The sequence below is a fragment of the Xylocopa sonorina genome, chromosome 9, assembly GCF_050948175.1.
Source record: "Xylocopa sonorina isolate GNS202 chromosome 9, iyXylSono1_principal, whole genome shotgun sequence".
NCBI classification, from domain to species: domain Eukaryota; kingdom Metazoa; phylum Arthropoda; class Insecta; order Hymenoptera; family Apidae; genus Xylocopa; species Xylocopa sonorina.
Genome location: NC_135201.1, coordinates 8,912,220 through 8,931,392, shown reverse-complemented (window position 1 = coordinate 8,931,392; position 19,173 = coordinate 8,912,220). Strand labels below are relative to the sequence as shown.

Here is a 19,173-nt window from a genome sequence, read left to right as displayed (position 1 = left end):
AATTCTGTATTCGAAGAAAAGATCGATTGATTACCGGATGTCTACACGTGTGGCAGCGTAGTCTCTGGCATATGTTACAAAATCGTGTTGTAGATGGGGCTACGGTTTTTCGAAATACCTCTGAACACAAAATTCGCTTGAAGTTAACAGAAGTTAAACATGATATAATGATACTGAAAAAGGTATTATAAATAAACAGGATGGAAGCAGAAACGGTGGGTAATCTCGTTCAAAAAATGATTACTTCCCTTTGCGGAGAACAAAAACCAGGTAAATTATTATTTCTGCCTTTGATGATTGTAAGAAAAACATTTCGTTGATTAGCAATAATTACGAATGAAGATATCTTAAAAATGTTCAATTCCATTGTTAATCGTTGCTTTTTGAGTGGAAATAATTTGATTTCCTTGTTCTTTTTTTTTCTAATGACAGAGTAAAAGTTGCAAAACCATTAAACTTTATTTCTGCGGTTTTTCAGAAAAGATTAAAAGAATCATTACGTTGTATACATTCAAACTTACGTTGAATTATAATTTCAGAAATAATTAGGAAATGGATGCGCTTCTCGCTGGGCTTGTTATCGTCGACTCAAGGAGTAGAAACATTGCAGGAGGATGAAATTACTGTGGGAAGTCAAATAAAAGAGAAATTGTCAATTTGCGACGCAACACAATTCGATAAATTATATAATGAGCTGAGATCTGGGGTATGATACAAATTTTATATTTTGCAGTATTAATGATTAGAATTAATATACCTAATACTATCGTTTTTATACAAATTTACTAAATTCTAAAATAATCAAAAAGTTATTTACACGTACATACTTATCTGTTTAGCCATTGAAAAACAGGGTGCAAATCCTGATATTTCTGTTGAACATGTGCCAGTCGACAGAACAATTAAAGGAAAGAGTTTTCTCAACAGCTGATTTAAAATTGGGTTTATGCTCGTCTTCTCCATCTACCAGTGGTAAATTGTATATTCTGTATTAAATCTTTTTTTTAGTTTTGTTAACATTCTGATGAAACATGGTTCATAAAACATAGATTCTACTTTATTATTTAGGACAGTCCTCAGAAATTTATACACCATCGCAAATTGTGACAATAAATAACTTGGAAAAAAATACAAGAGATTATTTAACGAGTTCTAACAAGATATACGGGGAAGAGTACATTTCGGAGGATGTATTGGTTCAAGATCTCATATATTCTTTTCAAGGTATCGAGGGAAAGATACTAAAGTTAGATTCCAACTATGGTTTCCAAATAGATCCAATCATAAGTATTGACAGGCCGCGTAAGCAAGCCACACTGAGATTAAGCGAACTTGGATATTTACATAATATAATACAAAAAGGTTTAGAGAGGATGTCAGCTGCTTCGAGTGGTCAAGTGGCAGATAGTTTTGTCGCGGCATTACATTCTGAATTGTCAGAGTACTACAGGTTCATAGCTCTTATACAAGAGGAAGTAAATAGGTATCGACAGTACTTTATTCTGAAGATACAATAAAATTTCGATGATCCGATATCACATAGATATCGTACTTAGAAAATGTCTAACGCAGCCGGATAATCGAAATTTTACTGTACACGTATAACATACTACTAATTTATTATTAATATAAGTTTGAATGTATAACAGAGTTCAGTCTGAGTCAGGCTTGTATAGGGTGACGCTCTCCCATTTACATCTTTGGGCATACGATCCCTTGGAGACTTTAAAATGGTTAGCAAGTATAGTAAAAGCTTGTCAAGGGCAAAAAGGTGGTGCGTTAGCTTCTGCTATATACGAATTTAGTAATCACGGTGATGCGAGCGTGAAAAAATTGGTGAAGAGGATTTTGGAACGTGTTTGCGATTCCTTGTACAATATGTTGATAAGATGGATCGCGGACGGTGAATTGGACGATCCGTACAGAGAGTTTTTTATCGAAACCTGTGCCGATATTACCGGAGATAGAATGTGGCACGAGAAATATCAAGTTCGCAACAGCATGCTGCCGTCCTTTATTACAAAGATGCAAGCGAAAAAAATTTTAGGAACAGGGAAAAGTATCAACTTTTTGCGCGAAGTGTGCAAAGATTTTACACCGTGGCAAGGGAAACATACGGAGATGTTTAAAAATTTCAGTGAGGAACATAAAGGTAATTATATTTGATAATTTAAAGTCTTAATGTGAAAGTAGGAATAAGCTATATGTTCTTCAGTTGACGTTCTTTTCGATATGGATCCCGATGGTCGATTACAGACGATGATGGATACAGCTTACAAAGAAACCTCAACTAGAGTGGTCGAAATCTTAACAAAACAATATCATCTCATTGAACATTTACATGCAATTAAGGGTTATCTCTTACTAGGGCAAGGGCATTTCATTCAACATCTTATGCATTTATTAGAGTAAGTGATGCTATCTTTTAACACAACCTTCCACGTTTTTATACGAATATAATTCGAATCAAAGTTTGCAGCTTTGTATTGCTATAATAGGCAAACTTGTTATTTTAAAAGAGTATTCGTAGAATTACTTAAAAAAGCTCAACAGTATATAACAGTAACAATAACAGTTATGTTATAACAAATGAAATTCTCTTGGTGAATTGTCATTTCCAACTCTCACTCTTAATACTATCACAATTTCCTCTCTAAAAGATTCTACACTGATCTATGCATGCTCATTTCTTTTTCTTTATTTTACTTTCACTCATTCGTTCCTGGTATTTTTAAAAGACACTGCATCTCAAAGTTCTTAAGTGGCTGTTCCTATCTTTGTCTCACGCATTCTATACAGATATTCACATTTTACTTTAACTCTTCTCATGAACGCGAAAAGTTTATGATCTATGATCATTTATGCATTGTGTATAATATATTTCCGACTTCTATATTATTTCCGTTTTACATGTATTTATTTATTGTAGGCCTGAATTAGATAAACCAGCTAATTCTTTATACCCGCACAATATATCTTCAATTCTGGAAACTGGAATAACAGCAACAGCTGCAAAGATAGATGATTTGGATATACATAGACGACTCGATGTAAGATTGTTAGCACCTTCGGAGAATGAAAGGGGATGGGATGTTTTCATCCTTGATTACAATGTAGAAGGACCTATCGGAATGGTATACTCGAGGATAATTTTCTTTTTGTTTCAATTAACTCGTATGTTTACGTATCAAGGCACGAGAACGAATAAGAACATTGATTTTAGATTTTGGAGCCCTGTAGACAGATATATCAAACTGTATTTTTTGCTTTATGGAGAGCAAAACGAATGGAATCTATATTGTCTGCGATATGGAAACGTCAAATAACTTCAGCGAAGATGTTTCGTAAAATGCCCGAAGTATTACCAATACAGACCCATATTCATTCGATTACAAGTAGCATGGTTCACTTGGTTCATCAGATGCAGTATTTCTTTCTATTCGAGGTAACTAGAATTAAATTAACGTGTATAGCAATAATCGAAAGTATTAAAAACATCTTATATAAATGTGAAGGTAATTGAATGTTCCTGGGATACATTCGCCAAGCAATTAGGGCAAGCAACTTCATTGGACGATATAATCACAGCGCACAATCATTTCATAGATGCTGTAAGACGCGGTACATTGTTAGATGAAAAATCACAGGTAATATTTGTTTGAAATATTTCGAATGATATAACTTTTACGTAAATATAAAAATTACTGGGATGTGTAGGAACTTATGGATCATCTACGCTCCGTGTATGGACCAATTTTGGATTTACAAAATCTCGAAGAAACGTTCCTTACGCATGCGACATTGGAATACGAAGTCCGATTGAAGGATAATAACTTATCAGATCCCTCGGAAGCTAACGATGCAGAAATTACCAAACGTCAAGTTGCATTTTCGAAATATTTAAATACGCTTTCGATTCAGCTTAGATTACTCTCGAGAACATATCAGGTAGGCACCGTTCGAACGAAGAAACGCGCGTAAGTAAAACTTTCACGCTCGTTCATCGATTCTTTTCCTTTACAGGACAGGGTGAAGAAATTTCTTATAATGCTCGCGTCAGCGGAAGACGTTTCTCTGCAATTGCTAAGCGTACGATTAGATTTTAATGAATATTATAAAAGTAAAGATAGTCGGCTTGTTGTGCCGTTAACATATTTGCACCGTAGACAAAGCGACCAAAGTTATCTTGGTTGTAAATAAGAGGAGCCAACAGAGTTGTTGCGTATAGCTTGAACGCCGTAATCGTCTTTTTATAAAACTTTTCTAAATAAAGATTTATTTCTGTTAATTTTTTCGTGTATCGTCCTCTCTATTTGCTTGTACATTTTAATCTGCATATAAATTGCCTGTTGTATAAGGACTACTAGTGTCATCTCTTGGAGAAGCGCTGAAACTATTCGAGTATTAGTTTCAGTACTTACCACAGAGATGGCGCTAGTAGTTTTCAGTAGTTTACTTCGCTGTCGATAACGCTGTGCGACCAGTTTGAGCACTTTTCGCAGAGATGGCGCCACGGGTCCCAGAGGAGGGTCCGTAACATCTGTCTCACTCTTTCCTATAGCTTTTGTATATATCTTTCTCTCTCTTACCTCGAAAGCGGGAAATATAAAAGAAATTGCAATAAAACTAATGAGATATACGAGAAAATAGAATAAAATTACTCAAATATGCAAGAAATTATAATGAAACTATTGAAATATACAAGAAATTCCATTTCGTTCTCGGAATTCCATTTAACGTAGAACTGTGAGGCGCACAATTCCATGCTAAGATTTTTCTATCTTTCTCATAAACTGGAGGATGGTTACTGACTCTAAGCATAAGGTTTGTAGGTATTGTACAACCGTGTAAGGAAAGAATTGAAGGAAAAAATGAAAGGAACTGATTAATAAGGAGACTTTACTAAAAACTAGCTTTATTCGATTCAATTGTGAGGAACTTTGGATTTTCCAACACTAGATGACACTGCACTGTTTTCTAACTTCGGGTTATCCGTTCTTGTAACTCCCTTTCACATATGCATGGCGTAGTTAAAGGTAAGTTAACTTGGAAAATGTTTGAAAATTATCGATAAATTGCTCTTATTTCAACGTGTTTTTAACCCGATCGTATTTTATCCTTAACGCAAAATTCATCTTTCAATCCTTTATACTTGCACCTGTTATGGTTTCAATACTTGTGGAATATTTATAATTGAACACATGGTGCAATAAACGTGGTTGTATGCATCTCTTAAGGAAATTGCGTTCTGATACGATTTACAATTTATAAACGTATTTAGTTGACGTATCTTTTCGAATATGTAGCGATGTCGTATTGCACATAAGCTTGAATTTATTTAATGCAATACTTGTATCATAATCGACACCAAAATCTCGGGACAGTGTACAATAACATATATTGTTATTAAATAAAGAAAATCAAGAACATATTTAGGTAGGTGCTGTTCACATTTTGTATCCATAATTTTAGAAAGAAATTTGTACGGCATTCTAGAATTTGAAGCTTTACCTTTGAGAAAAATCTTCGAATTGAAGACAGTTTATTTTGCAGATAATTTGTAAGGGAAAGGAAATCAGTATCCACCATGCCGCAGAACGAGTACATCGAGAGGCATCGTAAGCTATACGGACGGCGTTTAGATTATGAAGAAAGAAAAAGGAAAAAGGAGGCTCGAGAGCCTCATAAACGAGCGGAACGCGCTCGTACGTTGCGCGGCATAAAGGCAAAGATCTTTAACAAGGAACGGCGCAATGAAAAGATTCAAATGAAGAAGAAGATCAAGTCTCACATGGAGAAAAAGGTGAAAGAGAAGACGAACGACGTACCAGAAGGTGCTTTGCCCGTGTATCTGTTGGACCGTGACGTTAAGAAGGATGCGAAAGTATTGTCGAATATGATAAAACAGAAACGTAAAGAGAAAGCTGGTAAATGGGATGTACCGATACCTAAAGTTAAAACGCAGTCAGAGTCTGAAGTCTTCAAGATTATGAGAACTGGGAAAAGTAAACGTAAGTCTTGGAAGAGGATGGTGACGAAAGTAACGTTCGTTGGAGAGAATTTCACCAGAAAACCCCCGAAGTTCGAGAGGTTCATCAGGCCGATGGCACTCCGTTTCAAAAAGGCGCACGTGACCCATCCCGAATTAAAGGCTACATTTTGTTTACCCATTATCGGGGTGAAGAAGAATCCAAGCTCGCCGATGTACACAACTTTGGGTGTAATTACTAAGGGAACGATCATCGAAGTGAATATCTCTGAATTAGGTCTCGTAACGCAATCTGGAAAAGTAGTTTGGGGCAAATACGCTCAAGTCACAAATAATCCTGAGAACGATGGTTGCATCAATGCTGTACTACTTGTGTAAATTGTCTTCTGTTGTACTATGAATTAATTTGTGTACAGATGAAAAGTATTTGTAATAAAAATTGTTCAATCATAAATCGCGTTTTCATTCATTTTCTTAAATACTTTGATCCAATTAGAATTATAACATAAAACAATTTTATTTGAAGAATTTTCAAATAGTAAAAGAGGAACTTTTTCAATTTGTTTGCAGTTACACTAACTCATCATGCAGATCTTTGTGAAGACTCTTACAGGGAAGACCATTACCCTTGAGGTTGAAGCGTCGGATACTATCGAAAATGTAAAAGCAAAAATTCAAGACAAAGAAGGTAAAAATATAAAAGATTTTATAGTGGACATCCCTTAAATGGTTTCCTAACGTAATTTATCTCATTATACACGCACTTGTGAATTTTAGGAATTCCACCTGATCAACAAAGATTAATCTTTGCTGGGAAACAATTGGAGGATGGTAGAACGTTATCAGACTATAACATTCAAAAGGAATCTACGTTACATTTAGTACTACGCTTAAGAGGCGGTGCTAAAAAGCGCAAGAAGAAGAATTACTCCACCCCAAAGAAAATTAAGCACAAGAAGAAGAAAGTAAAGCTTGCTGTACTGAAATTTTACAAGGTGTGTAGATAGTGAGATAGTAAATAGACAATGGAGTAAATGTTAGATAAACTTTGAAAATATTATATTAAATAGGTGGATGAGAACGGAAAAATTCATCGATTGAGAAGAGAGTGTCCCACAGAACAGTGTGGCGCCGGAGTTTTCATGGCTGCAATGGAAAACCGTCACTATTGTGGTAAATGCGGCTATACGCTTGTATTTAACAAGCCAGAAGAGAAATAAGTTAAAAATATGTATCTTTATCTGATTAAAGAAATTTCATAAACACGAAAATCTTATTTTTTACTTTCCTAATGATTGTATTATAACATATCCAGTATGAATACATGAAAAGTAATATTACAAGTACTACAAATTTTTAGGGGAGAAGTATATAACTGTAAAACGTTATTTTCTTTACATTGCGCTATTTATACGAATATAAATTGTCTAATGTCTAACGAATAATATTTACTTTATACAACTGGAATTGTTACTTGAAATTTTTTGGAGAAAATGTAATTGTTCTTGCGAAATGCTAATCTGTTGTACAATTACTAACATTATTATCTATTATATTACTAATTAATATTATCTATTATATTACTAACACGATTAACAAGTTGCAATTTTTTGTCACAATTAAATTATATTCTATTGGAAAATGATCTCATCATTTTTCCTCTTTAAACAGGGGAACTCCATATCGATTACATTTTGAAATACCAACGGAAACAGGGTGTCTGCATTCGATAGAGACTTTTGTAACATTGGATTTAGTTTGCAAACTAATAGTTTCAAATGACTAAAATCTATTTTAAGCAGCTAAATTAAAAGATGATCGAATGCTATGTTTCTATGCAATTGATCAGAAACGTCGCAAGATAGGAGATATTGAATTCTGATCATTTGAAAAGCATATCATGCGTAGAATTCTTGCGTGGTTATTTTTCGACTAATTAAAATGTAGATTGGTGTTCATTGAAATTTTCGACACAGTGTTACCAATTAGTTACTTTTACGATCGGGGGAAGTTCATTACAGGGAATAAGGTTTCATTTTAGGTTTCGACGGACAAGAGACAACTGCGAAGTGTTCTAGTCGGCTGTTAAAAATTTATTTAATCTTCTACTTTATACGATTCTATACTTTATATGAATCGCAATGGCTTTCAAAACAGACGAATTATTGCATGAAGTTACAAAGCTTGATGCTGTACAACGCATGAAAGCTTCGGCGAGATCTACACTGAAATGTGGAGCGATAGTCGGTGCGTCGACAATTATTGGTGGTATACTTGGTGGACGTGTAGGACTCACACTTGGTAGGTGTTACTTATATCATATCGGTTGATTTGTTGCTTAAATTCTATCGTACAATGGAACTGTGAATTTCTATTTTTAGGAGGTATAGCCAGCAGTTTAATAGTAGGCTACGCAGCACCCGAAGACCTTCAATCTGTTCCATATATTATTATTTATGAAACTACTCCGGAACAAAGAACGAAACTAGCAACAAAGATAATTGAGCTTCTTAAAACCAAGTATATAACACAACTTCGTGACTTCATACTTGCTGCAGACAATGTAGAATTACAGGCAGCTATAGTACAAATACTGATTATGTTCTTAAATTCCGAATTTGGTATGAGCGTTATTGGCAACTAAGATTTATAAACATCGCATACAAACAATTTCCAATTGATTATTTGTATAAAAATAACATAAGCGAATGGTGCTACTCCTGCGTTGAAAGTAATTACTCATTAAATTTTTTTAAAATAATTGATTAAAAAGAATGTATTTGCTAAGTAAGTGTACAGTTAGTAAAGAACTGAGGGGAATTACTTCAGAACATGGATGTTGGTGAACAAATCACCTACGTGTCAGGGGTGATGAACCTTTCACCAGAAGAAAAATAAGTTAAAAACATGTATCATTACCTGATTAAAAAAATTTCATAAACACGAAGGTGTTATGCTTTACTTAACTAACAATTGTATTATAACATATTAAGCATGAATAAGTGAAGAGTAATATTACAATTGCTACAAATTTTTAAGAGAGAAGTACCTAATTGTGAAACGTTATTTGCTCTAAAAATTATTTATTCCTTTTCTTTACATTGTGCTAATATACAGTTTCTATTCACACGCGCAAACATATAAATATAAATATTTGTAGTTATACATATATTTTTGAGCGTGTGGAATATATAAAGAATATATTAAGAATGTAACTTAGCTCAACTTAATACTTCCATATGAAAAAACTTCATATAATAACATACTAGAAACATATATTTTATAAAAGTCAATAAAAACGAACAAATTTAAATTACACTTTCTATTAATCATAAATAGTTTGCATGCGTGTTGTTGCGCATTTTTTGGAGTTATCAACAATCATCATCACAGCGCACTTGTGTACCTAGTTACAAGTTATATGCAAGTACAACAATAATTAATGTAACCCATCCTTTTCTTATTAAGTACACTTAAAGTTGGCTAGAGAATCGTATATTTTAATGACCGTATTATATTGTAATACTCACGTTACTTTTTTCTCAGGATATTTTTACATATTTTTTTTTTTTTACATTTCTGAATGATTTGGCTGTTCTGTACGCGAATTAAAGCTTTTCATAATTGGTTTCAAGACTGAGAACATCTTTTCCGTTGCGGTAGGATGAATACTCATTTGCAACTCTGTTAATGATTCCTCTGTCTTTAAGATTAAGAAAAAAAAAAAAAAAAAGATGCTTCAGTTAGTATGCAGAGAATTACATTATTATAATTCATAAAAATAAAAGGAATATTTTACTTGTCTAAGTAACTGTGCAGCGGTATGTAATACCCTTTGCCATTTTCTCATTTCTACATTATGCAAACTTTCTTGTTGTTGCAATAAGTGAATCCAATCTTCCTCTGTTTTTGGCGTATTTCTATAAATGAACAACTTTTAGCTGATCTATCTATGAACTTTTATCTATCTACTTGGCAAGAAATTACGTTCGACACTTATCCAATAAATGCAATACAAAGTTAACACATTGAATACATACTTTAATACATGTAAATCCATAATAGTATAGGCTGCAGCCTCTTCCAAGCCCCATAGTTTATAATACAACAAACCATTAATTACCATTAGACATAAGACAGCGATTAAAAGCACTGAACTAATTATCATGTTGGAATCACCTCGAACACCAGAAACTGTACATAAATAACTCGTATGTAATTATTTAAAAAAATTTAAATGTTATCAATATTGGTAAACTTATATAGTGCGTTTTAATAGAATATTATACCATTGATCTCATACCAGTATTATCATTAATATGTGGCAAATTCAAAGAATTCTGGAGTATAGGAGATGTATGATCTGTGGAATGAGTTTGTAAAGAAATACCAGGTCCAGTAGGACGACGTCTTCTTCTCGCTTTCCTCTTTATTCCCACACTTCCGCTATTCTCTTCACATTCTATAGTTAATGCTTTCATTAAGCTCGTAAAATATTCATCTATTCCGGCCCAACAATTCTTCTCAATAACGCCTGTTGTTATCGTTTAGAATATATAATTACCCCTTATATAAGCGAGAAAACAAAACCTATCTATATAAACCTAAATATATAAATTCTTACTTTTTACAAAACCCCACACGTTCTTTTTGTACTTTATTTGAGCATAAATAGCAATATTTGTTTCACCCTCGGAAATGCTGCTAATACAATAGTGGATTAATACAGAGAACGAGTCCGCATATGGAATTCCAGCATTTACACTTTCTACATCGATACTATATAAATGACCCGGTCTGCTACATGGCAACATTATCTGAAAATCGATTAGAAGAATTGAATTGCAAGCCATGGAGTGAATGCATTTCGAAGCTGATATGTTTTAATAAATGTAACCTGAGTCTCGGAAATATTGCAAGTTCTGGGTCCAATAGCTTGAGATAATGCTATTGTAAACGATAAATTTCGAACTTTCTGACCGGTTTGTTCATTTTGAGTCCACGCTGATTGCACTAAATCTAAATAAAAAAAAGAATTCATTAAAATAATGTCTCTTACGGTATAGTCGTATGCTTATGCTAAATTAAATTGTAAAAATATGTTAATATATTTCAGTTATGTATCAGTTTCACGGTTCATTGTACTTAACAATACGCATATTATTGTATTCTTACCAGTAGTTTTACGAGCAGTTTGGAAATCTAAAAAAAATTTTGAATTTGTGAATAGCAAGGTAAATAATTGATCGATATGGACAGGAAATGTGGCCTTGCTTATTTGACGACCTTCGTGTGTTGCGGTACATACTGTACTACCCCGAATACTTGATTTTACTGCAATTATATGGTAACAAAAATATTTATACAATTATAATAAAATGAAACTGATTGGCAACATTTTAAATACTCTCCTAGTTCTAATAATAATTCATTGCAGGAAAATAAAACAACCTACAGGGGACAAACAACCTACGTGCATGCTTCTCGGCTTCGCTTTCTGTTGTATCACTTAGGTCTGTCGCATCAATAGGATCTGATCGCGGCAAGTGATGGACATCTGCTTTTGCTTCGCTAATTGTAATTGGTATTCCACTTATCGAGTGCTCAGCGTTACCGCTCTCTACCTTTGATTTAAAATAGCCGATAAGAAAATGAAATTGAAATTAATGCGAACAAACGCGCATATTTTTTGCTCTGTTTCGTTTTTTCACATGCTTATCTTATAAATTACCTCAGAAAATGATTCGACAGACAATCTTGTTGATAATTTCTCTTCGTCGGGTGGTTGTAATGGCGGAACATAATCTTCATCATCCGAAGTTAAACCTAATTCATCTCCGTAACAAGAATGTACAAGTTGCCACATTTCAGGCGCATTCATTGGCTAAAATATCAAACGTACTATGTTTACAAATCTAATTTCGAGGTAATAATGTAAACGAAAATTTTAGATTAAATATATAATCTATAATATACTTAATAACATACGAGAATAGTTTATGTAATTTTCATACCTCACCGATTAGAGCATTTTGCCACACACGAAACAACATTACATATGTTTTATCCCTCGAACCGAAAGATGTTAAAAAGAACTTATCAGTGGCAGTGCATATTAAAATTGCATTAGGAATAACGAGTGCAGTTTTCTCTTTGGTGATAGATGTGACGTCTTTCCAGCGTAAGCATACCAAGGTCTCCCAACTGAAGATATTTGCGTAAAAGCACACATAATTTTGAGATACATAGAGTCTTCCGTGAACTAATATTTCACGCTGTAAGGCGCACGAATAATCTGGAAATCGTACATTTGTACACCTGTTATTTACTTACAACACATACATTACTATTATTCAAGTAGTAGCGGTATTAATATAAAGGTAGATATTAGATTTTATTCAGATATGTAACCCGTGATATCTATATAGATTAGATTACGTTTCGTACCAAAGGGTTAACGTTAATATAATTTCTTACCAACGACTAATCTTTCATCGTCAGGCACATCTTTGAATATCCTCTTAAAATCGTCGGATCTGGATTTATAAGTCGGATACAAAACGTGATACCAAGATTTTTTTTTATTCCTTTCGCTGCTGCGCGTTTCTTTTTTTCCATCGTGCAAAGTTTTTACAGGTTGAGACGAATCCGAAGACTTATTCGCCGCGTCTTGCTGTTGCTAAATTACGTTTTAAAGATTAGATTAAAAACGATCCGCCGTTTCTTCTACTTAAATTCTAACATTAAAATCTTACTTGAAATTGATCGTCAAATTTATTCAAGCTATTCGATTCTTTTACATTTGGATCGTAATTAGTTTTAGAATGATCCCTTTTGCTACGTGCTTTCGGGCTGGGACGCGGAGATAAATTTGGGCTCGAGACTGGGCTAGATTTCTCTCCGACTACTGCAACGGTTGCCTCTTGACCGTTCTCCGATACATTGTTCCCAACGTTCGTTGTCGGACTTTGATTCTCCGCTGCAGTGGAATTTACGTTAGCCATAACTTCGCGGCTTGTTATCAGCAAGTCTTCCACCGACTTATTCCTATAGAGAAAAAGTAGCTTCGAATCACCAAGGATAAACATGTGTTAAAACAGCTGTGTTAAAACGATACTCAGAGAAGGACAGATAAATAACGTGAAACGAAAATGTTGTAATAAAAATAGTTCCCTGTAACGTTACGTACATGTTTGCGGCTGGATACTTTTGAACGGATTCCACTTCAAAGTACATAATAATTATAGCAGTGTGCCCGTGTAACTTCGTTTGACGTATCGGTGAACTTGTCACTATTTAATAGAATAACGTAGAACAATTTACACTTCGACGAGGATAGTGTCGCAACGTTCGCTAATGATTACCAATAATAATGCGGGCTATTTATATTGTTAATACATTCCGAAAACGCGAGGTACACGGGATTCTTACGAGCCGTGTGATCGTTCTGACAATCACAATCCATTTCAAGTGAAAACGTTTACTGCCGTAGAGCACGCGGCAATCGCTGTCATTTCCGCAAACCACTGTCGCCGTTCTGCCCTTTACCGATTATTAGATTCCCGCTTACCCGATCCAATTTTTATCAACGCGTATCGCTGCTTTAAATGAAACGAAAAAAAAAAACAGTCACCGCTTCAAAAATCTTCCGCCATATTGAAATGATATCCCTCTCTTCCGGTCTGACGCGCGTACAAGAGATAACAATTTTCCCAACGATCCGAGCTATGCGGAAAAGAACGCATCGGCTTGAGAGCTAACGCGAGATCAAATCTACCATCTCCTCTTAACGTTTATATACATTTTATTCATATACAATTCTAGTTTCTTCCTTGATAGCCGCATCTCAGACGACACCGGCAGTTGTGCACGATAGCTTTACGCAACTCTTTTTCAGCGAATCCGTACATATGGCATATATACATAATGTCAAGCTTTATTAGAAAATAATCGATAATAGTATTTATAATAACTAGCTTCTAGGGTATAACCTTCAACGTTCGATACGATGTTTACGCGATTCTTTCTATCGTTGTTACGAATTTCTCAGGTGATATCTTAGAGGTTAAGTCTCGCGTGCAGCGTTGAACAAACGTATTAATAAAGATGAAAACGTATTGGAAGTGTATAAATGTTCAACACTGTACAGCTCGATTAGATAGAATCGATAAATCGTTTTAATTCCTTTCGTATTAATACGCACGCATGACGGCTGCGTTACATATGCGAGGTGTCACGCGATACATAAAATATTTGCATGACATTTCACGTAGAACCACGCGAATAGGTATCGCCGATTCAAGTGCAATGCAGAGGGTAACGTAGCACAACAATGGCCGTGTGCGTTCACGTGACGAACTTTCTGCATTCTCTACTATATGTATATATAACTTGTTTTCATTTTTGTTGAATCACTGCGCTAAACTCTGAATAATATTTATCTTCAGTTTATTCATCTGCATATCGAACGAACAGAATGAAATCGGTTAAAAAAGGCATTAAGGAATCGGGTTTTTTTTTCAATGGATACATTTATTTTTTTACCGATTAGTATTTATGAATTTGCAATTAGTTTGAATTAATTAAGTTAAATACCTCCTCTCTAATTATCGAAATGCATGTTGTAACTGATCTTTAAGCATTTCACCATTGATTCGATCAACTTTACGAAACCGGTATCTTTCGGTTTCTCCAATCCCCTTAGAACTCTATTTTTCATTACAGCAACAAATTCTTTGTTGCTCAACTGGCCATCCACTAGAAATCGATGAGAAATCATTGCAACAAGTTATTGAATAATGCGATCGAATTGATTCTGCTAAAACTTACTGTTCTCATCAAAAATTGTATAAACCACTTGTATTACGTGATCGCTTAGATCTACATGCGCTACTGTTTTCGCTACGTGTTTTAACGTTGCTGCAATGTGAAAATAAATACGTATTGGACAACGAAATAAGCTTATCTTTTTGTAAACAAGAATGAAATTAATGTCGTGAGTAACCTTGATCGATTGCTGCACCAGCAATATGATAAAACGTCAAGGCAGTATCTACATCGTTAATGTTATTTAAAAAATGAAAGAACTTTAAATATTCATCCTTATCTATTCCCTTTGGATTTTCCCTGAAGCTGGAAAAATATTATCAATTTAAATTTCGAAATTAAATTGTATTTAATAATTATGTACTCACCGCTTTTTAACAGTTTTTATTATCTTTGATTTCTTCTTGTCGGGATATCCAGCATACGCAAGTAACAATTCTGTGAAATCTACTTCGGTTATTCGACCGTTTTCGTCGGGGTTTCTTCGTTCGAACTGTAATAACGGTTTTCCAATCACTAATTATTAATTTTCATTTTATATTAACAAACTTAATAATGTAAATTACGACGCTGTAAAACTGACTTCTAAACTAAGTATTTCGCTTTGCAATTGCTGCTGAAAATCGAGAAACTTTTCAATTGTGAGTTTTCCCTTCATATCGGCTCCGAAAAAGTACGTAGTCAGCGCTGAATTAACACCCTATGAATTGAAAATATGTTTATTAAATATTTTACGTAGCAAGAAGTATCGAATGAAATAACTAAATATGTACTTAGTACCTTAAACATATTACCGGTAGTGACATGATCACGATGTCGATTACCGATGCTGGTTTGCTGTCGAATCAAAGTAGCGACTTTTCCAAATTCTTCAGAATCCACATCACCATCACCATTAAAGTCAAACATTCTGAAGGCAATCTCGAAGTGTCTCCGGGAAGCTTAAACAACAACATTTCTTACAGTTCAGGCACTACAGTTCACCAACTACTAAGATACACGTGTCTTACATGCAACTTACTAGATAATACGGTGAGCAGAAATATATAATCGGAAAAGGCGATTAAACCCGCACTTCCAAGTTTGTAAAAGATACTATCCTCGTCTAAGGCCAATTCCAGTTTCATGTGGATATTCTACGAAAAAAATATTTAATAAGTTTCCTTTGCTAGGAATTGAAATTAAATATGTAACTTACCTTTGGATCATAGCGCTTATATTTGTCCAATCCCAGACCTAAAAATAATTACAGAACTTTTAAAATTGAAAATATTCTATGCAAGTAGATAGAAAGATATGAAGTACATCATCACTATAAAACCACATAAAACATATTACTTCCTACTTCCCTATATCCGTAATATATAAAATTGAACCATTGTTTGTATATGTACATGCGTGACTTTGTTTGCTACTCTATCATGCAAATATAAAGTGATGGATTAGCCAGAAATTTTGTATGTACAGTTAATGGACGATCGGATTAACATGCAGATGCGTTGTTGGATCTCCGTTGAAACGGGCGGCTCAGCGTAATCATATCCGCAGAAAAGAAAATAGAAGAGCGTTAAAAACTGAGTAAATAAGTACTTGGATGTGTAATAAATGAGTAATTATAAATATGTATAGTAGAAGTTTGATTTCAAAGCGTCCCTACTGCTGACCATTGTCTAGTATTACTGCGCTACCACCTAATCGTTTGACAAACGATATTAACGATACTAAACGATACTAAATTGTAAGTTTCACTAACGACAACGGCAAGCATGAATCATTCAACTGATAATGTGTAAAACATTATGGTAATTAACGATACATTATAGAAGCAACAAAAATTAACTGTTCAAATACGCTCTAAACATTTAAATACATGTAAAAATATTTGATCTTGATTTAAAAAATTACCATCTGGTTGTCTGAGACCAGGAGTTATTGATCTTAAAAAGTCATCAGGTGTCATGAAGATTTCATGGATATCGTTGTTGACCACTTGCAGAGTAGCAAAATATCGAAATACTTTGTCAGGCGTGGAATAATGTCTCATGCGATTTTCATATTCTATTATCTGTATTTTAAATAATTTGTATGTATTTAAGTAGAAGTATCTGCGTAAAATTTATCAATGATATTGGGCTTTGTTAATAAAGAAACCAGAGGCTAATTAAATCATTAGTGACAACATAAGAAATGCAGCTTTTGTTAGTTCCACTTCTATATATGGAAAAGATGTTAATAAGACGAAAATAAAACAATATCAAAAGAAATAGTGGAATGAAAACAATGAAAAGAACATATGATAAAAAACAGAATTACAATACCATCTGGTTGTTTCATGCCAGGAGTAATTGATCTCAAGAAGTCATCAGGAGTCATGTAAATTTCAGTACCTTCCAAGCTTGATACTTTAACAGTTGCAAAATAACGAAAAATTTTGTCAGGAGTCGAATATGCTCTCAAACGATTTTCATATTCTGTAATCTGTAAGTATCTATCTGTTATTTATAAATGAACAAATTTTGCTTTCAATTTAAAGGTAAACCTATTTAACACTCGGAACTATACTTGTCGTTTGACAACAAATTCAAAATGAAGCTGAAACCAAAGAATAACAAAACTGTCTTTGAGTCTTTAGATTTCTAATGAAAGTCTGTTCATTAGATGTCTGCTGCACTGATAAAAGCCCGTTGCTAATGCAACATGTGATAAAAACTCTGTGCTATACATGGTCAGACATGTAACCCACTATTGTGTATTTATTATACTTTACTGCTACTGAACCCTAGCAATATTTTATCATAACAGTAGTGGACAGACCTTTCGTTCACGAAAACCAATCTTTTCTTTCTTCTTCTTTTTCTTTTGAGCCTCCTGCGCCTGATTTAACTGTTCACTTTCACTGTCCGATGTCTCTTCGACGACCATTTCGACGGCATTAACATTAGAAAAATATTTTCCCTTTACCCTGCAATAAAATACAATAAAATCTGGTGTATCGGAAAAGGATATTTTAAATTCATATAAACCAATTTTGATATGATCTACTTCAAGCGAGAACTATAAAATTATTGTATCAAAAGAAAAACTTACTGCTTCCAAGCGATGAGACCTGTAACAACAAAACAAGGAACGATGAATAAAAATGGATAGCTTCTCTTGAGTTTCTCCCTTTCGTGTAAAAATTGTGTAAAATTTCGTCGAGCTACACATTGTTGAGTATTATTTATGCTCCATTTGCAAACATATTTACTTGAAACATTTTGTCTTAGAATACACATAACCTTGTTAGCGTACATGATTAATGTTCATCGAATAGATGCTAAAGAATATATTAAACGATTCCTGTATTTAATTTAATTGTTTGTAATCCGAATCTTCACCGTGACAACTCTCAGCTGAACGTGTGGTTATTACTTACTACCACACACTTGCGCATGTTATTATCGAATGCAGAATCACTTCTTTCAGAAAATTCTGTGTAAACCGTACAATATGAAATATCCAAGTGAGAAAATCAATAATTCGTATACGTTAACGAGTTGTAGCAATTTCTTCTACGCTAATCGAACTCATAACAGCAACTGATCTGCTACGTAGAACCCATACCATCGTTGCCACGTACTACTAGCAACTGTTTAATTTCGTATCAAGCTGTACACACACACACATATCTTTCTTGCGGTCGAAAATTTCCGTTTGTACTATATATCGTGGAAAGAATGTCCAGGGCCAGCGGGCTTTATTTCAAAATAAACATGTATTATCTGAAACCGGATAGAACGATTATCTACAATGAAGAAATTCAAAAGTTGCAGTTTCCATTAAGTAAATTAAAATAAGTGGAAAAATCGAGACTAATAAAATTATAATTTATATGTTAAAATAGAAATTAACGATATATAAATATTACCAATTTATCTCAGCGAAGTAAGAGAAAGAATTCAGCGCCATTTTAAGCCACGAACGATCGTTTGAAATTTCGTATTAATTATTTCTTGCTACATTGTATCCATTAATATCCTGAATTATTCTGCTCTCCTATCCTGCAACGATAATAAAAATTGAATACGTATAGCGACTTATAGATTTGTATCAGAAGAACTTTTGAATTTCGAACTGATCGAGCTTCGTGTTCAATCGGAAATATTCGACCAAGTTTCGATGATATCGAATGGCATTTGGCGGGATCCTGCAAGCTGGCAAATAGATTTAAATGACAATTGATGCGTCCATTTAAACAGTTCTTCGTAGACAATATCCATTGAATAATACTAAAAAGCATTTAATCGTTTCGTTACAATCGATGCCACTCTAGTATTCCCTCGAATGAAACGCACCTTTCGAATTCTTCCGTGCGCGTG

At 34.0% G+C, this 19,173-nt stretch overlaps 6 protein-coding genes across 9 annotated transcripts; 4 read left to right on the top strand and 2 right to left on the bottom strand.

The window, feature by feature from the left end:
* The first annotated feature begins 84 nt into the window (after positions 1–84).
* Positions 85–4,288, top strand: Grip91 (gamma-tubulin complex component 3). The gene is made up of 11 exons (XM_076900811.1): positions 85–270; positions 540–706; positions 840–972; positions 1,069–1,483; positions 1,650–2,152; positions 2,216–2,408; positions 2,930–3,134; positions 3,224–3,445; positions 3,516–3,647; positions 3,718–3,948; positions 4,024–4,288. The coding sequence occupies exons 1-11, from the start codon at positions 201–203 to the stop codon at positions 4,198–4,200; spliced, it is 2,448 nt and encodes an 815-aa protein (XP_076756926.1). The 5' UTR covers positions 85–200; the 3' UTR covers positions 4,201–4,288.
* A 642-nt stretch (positions 4,289–4,930) lies between these two features.
* Rps27a (ribosomal protein S27A) lies at positions 4,931–7,260 on the top strand. Its single transcript, XM_076900292.1, has 4 exons — positions 4,931–5,036; positions 6,560–6,677; positions 6,767–6,984; positions 7,060–7,260. Exons 2-4 carry the CDS (start codon positions 6,575–6,577, stop codon positions 7,207–7,209), a joined length of 471 nt encoding a protein of 156 aa, XP_076756407.1. The 5' UTR covers positions 4,931–5,036; positions 6,560–6,574; the 3' UTR covers positions 7,210–7,260.
* On the top strand, positions 4,991–6,443 carry Ip259 (NSA2 ribosome biogenesis factor-like IP259). Of its 2 annotated transcripts, none has more exons than XM_076900290.1 (2): positions 4,991–5,036; positions 5,554–6,443. In XM_076900290.1, the coding sequence occupies exon 2, from the start codon at positions 5,588–5,590 to the stop codon at positions 6,365–6,367; it is 780 nt and encodes a 259-aa protein (XP_076756405.1). In that variant the 5' UTR covers positions 4,991–5,036; positions 5,554–5,587; the 3' UTR covers positions 6,368–6,443. The 2 variants fall into 2 exon arrangements, with proteins under 2 accessions (XP_076756405.1, XP_076756406.1); XM_076900291.1 differs by lacking the exon at positions 4,991–5,036 and adding an exon at positions 5,302–5,436.
* Positions 7,261–8,043: 783 nt separating the features above from the next.
* On the top strand, positions 8,044–8,643 carry LOC143427444 (uncharacterized). Its single transcript, XM_076901596.1, has 2 exons — positions 8,044–8,290; positions 8,371–8,643. The coding sequence occupies exons 1-2, from the start codon at positions 8,131–8,133 to the stop codon at positions 8,631–8,633; spliced, it is 423 nt and encodes a 140-aa protein (XP_076757711.1). The 5' UTR covers positions 8,044–8,130; the 3' UTR covers positions 8,634–8,643.
* Positions 8,644–9,244: 601 nt separating this feature from the next.
* Positions 9,245–13,314, bottom strand: LOC143427011 (protein Aster-B). 2 transcript variants are annotated; one of them, XM_076900800.1, is made up of 14 exons: positions 13,179–13,314; positions 12,745–13,036; positions 12,467–12,668; positions 12,004–12,284; positions 11,721–11,873; positions 11,463–11,613; positions 11,165–11,323; positions 10,887–11,008; positions 10,614–10,806; positions 10,293–10,523; positions 10,030–10,183; positions 9,789–9,909; positions 9,520–9,692; positions 9,245–9,395 (listed from the first exon to the last, which is right to left on the bottom strand). In XM_076900800.1, exons 1-13 carry the CDS (start codon positions 13,223–13,225, stop codon positions 9,561–9,563), a joined length of 2,238 nt encoding a protein of 745 aa, XP_076756915.1. In that variant the 5' UTR covers positions 13,226–13,314; the 3' UTR covers positions 9,245–9,395; positions 9,520–9,560. The 2 variants fall into 2 exon arrangements, with proteins under 2 accessions (XP_076756915.1, XP_076756914.1); XM_076900799.1 differs by having other exon boundaries at positions 9,245–9,692.
* Positions 13,315–14,557: 1,243 nt separating this feature from the next.
* Positions 14,558–18,123, bottom strand: Micu1 (Mitochondrial calcium uptake 1). Of its 2 annotated transcripts, none has more exons than XM_076900226.1 (11): positions 17,903–18,123; positions 17,630–17,777; positions 17,134–17,293; positions 16,014–16,051; positions 15,837–15,951; positions 15,596–15,756; positions 15,399–15,515; positions 15,184–15,308; positions 14,994–15,121; positions 14,819–14,908; positions 14,558–14,746 (listed from the first exon to the last, which is right to left on the bottom strand). In XM_076900226.1, the coding sequence occupies exons 1-11, from the start codon at positions 18,106–18,108 to the stop codon at positions 14,592–14,594; spliced, it is 1,443 nt and encodes a 480-aa protein (XP_076756341.1). In that variant the 5' UTR covers positions 18,109–18,123; the 3' UTR covers positions 14,558–14,591. The 2 variants fall into 2 exon arrangements, with proteins under 2 accessions (XP_076756341.1, XP_076756342.1); XM_076900227.1 differs by lacking the exon at positions 17,134–17,293 and adding an exon at positions 16,721–16,880.
* Positions 18,124–19,173: the final 1,050 nt, after the last annotated feature.

Excerpts from the sequence above, each read along its gene's own strand:
- Micu1 (XM_076900226.1), bottom strand. The coding sequence starts at position 18,108 with ATGTACGCTAACAAGGTTATGTGTATTCTAAGACAAAATGTTTCAAGT. Across the intron at positions 15,516-15,595 it reads CTACCGGTAATATGTTTAAG|GGTGTTAATTCAGCGCTGAC; the intron begins GTACTAAGTACA and ends TTCAATTCATAG. Across the intron at positions 14,747-14,818 it reads TACAATTTTTGATGAGAACA|TGGATGGCCAGTTGAGCAAC; the intron begins GTAAGTTTTAGC and ends ATCGATTTCTAG.
- Rps27a (XM_076900292.1), top strand. The coding sequence starts at position 6,575 with ATGCAGATCTTTGTGAAGACTCTTACAGGGAAGACCATTACCCTTGAG. Across the intron at positions 6,678-6,766 it reads AAAAATTCAAGACAAAGAAG|GAATTCCACCTGATCAACAA; the intron begins GTAAAAATATAA and ends TGTGAATTTTAG. Across the intron at positions 6,985-7,059 it reads CTGTACTGAAATTTTACAAG|GTGGATGAGAACGGAAAAAT; the intron begins GTGTGTAGATAG and ends TATATTAAATAG.
- LOC143427444 (XM_076901596.1), top strand. The coding sequence starts at position 8,131 with ATGGCTTTCAAAACAGACGAATTATTGCATGAAGTTACAAAGCTTGAT. Across the intron at positions 8,291-8,370 it reads ACGTGTAGGACTCACACTTG|GAGGTATAGCCAGCAGTTTA; the intron begins GTAGGTGTTACT and ends TTCTATTTTTAG.
- Ip259 (XM_076900290.1), top strand. The coding sequence starts at position 5,588 with ATGCCGCAGAACGAGTACATCGAGAGGCATCGTAAGCTATACGGACGG.
- Grip91 (XM_076900811.1), top strand. The coding sequence starts at position 201 with ATGGAAGCAGAAACGGTGGGTAATCTCGTTCAAAAAATGATTACTTCC. Across the intron at positions 1,484-1,649 it reads ATACAAGAGGAAGTAAATAG|AGTTCAGTCTGAGTCAGGCT; the intron begins GTATCGACAGTA and ends AATGTATAACAG. Across the intron at positions 2,409-2,929 it reads CATCTTATGCATTTATTAGA|GCCTGAATTAGATAAACCAG; the intron begins GTAAGTGATGCT and ends TATTTATTGTAG.
- LOC143427011 (XM_076900799.1), bottom strand. The coding sequence starts at position 13,225 with ATGTACTTTGAAGTGGAATCCGTTCAAAAGTATCCAGCCGCAAACAT. Across the intron at positions 11,324-11,462 it reads CGAAGCCGAGAAGCATGCAC|TAAAATCAAGTATTCGGGGT; the intron begins GTAGGTTGTTTG and ends ATATAATTGCAG. Across the intron at positions 11,009-11,164 it reads AACTGCTCGTAAAACTACTG|ATTTAGTGCAATCAGCGTGG; the intron begins GTAAGAATACAA and ends TTTTTTATTTAG.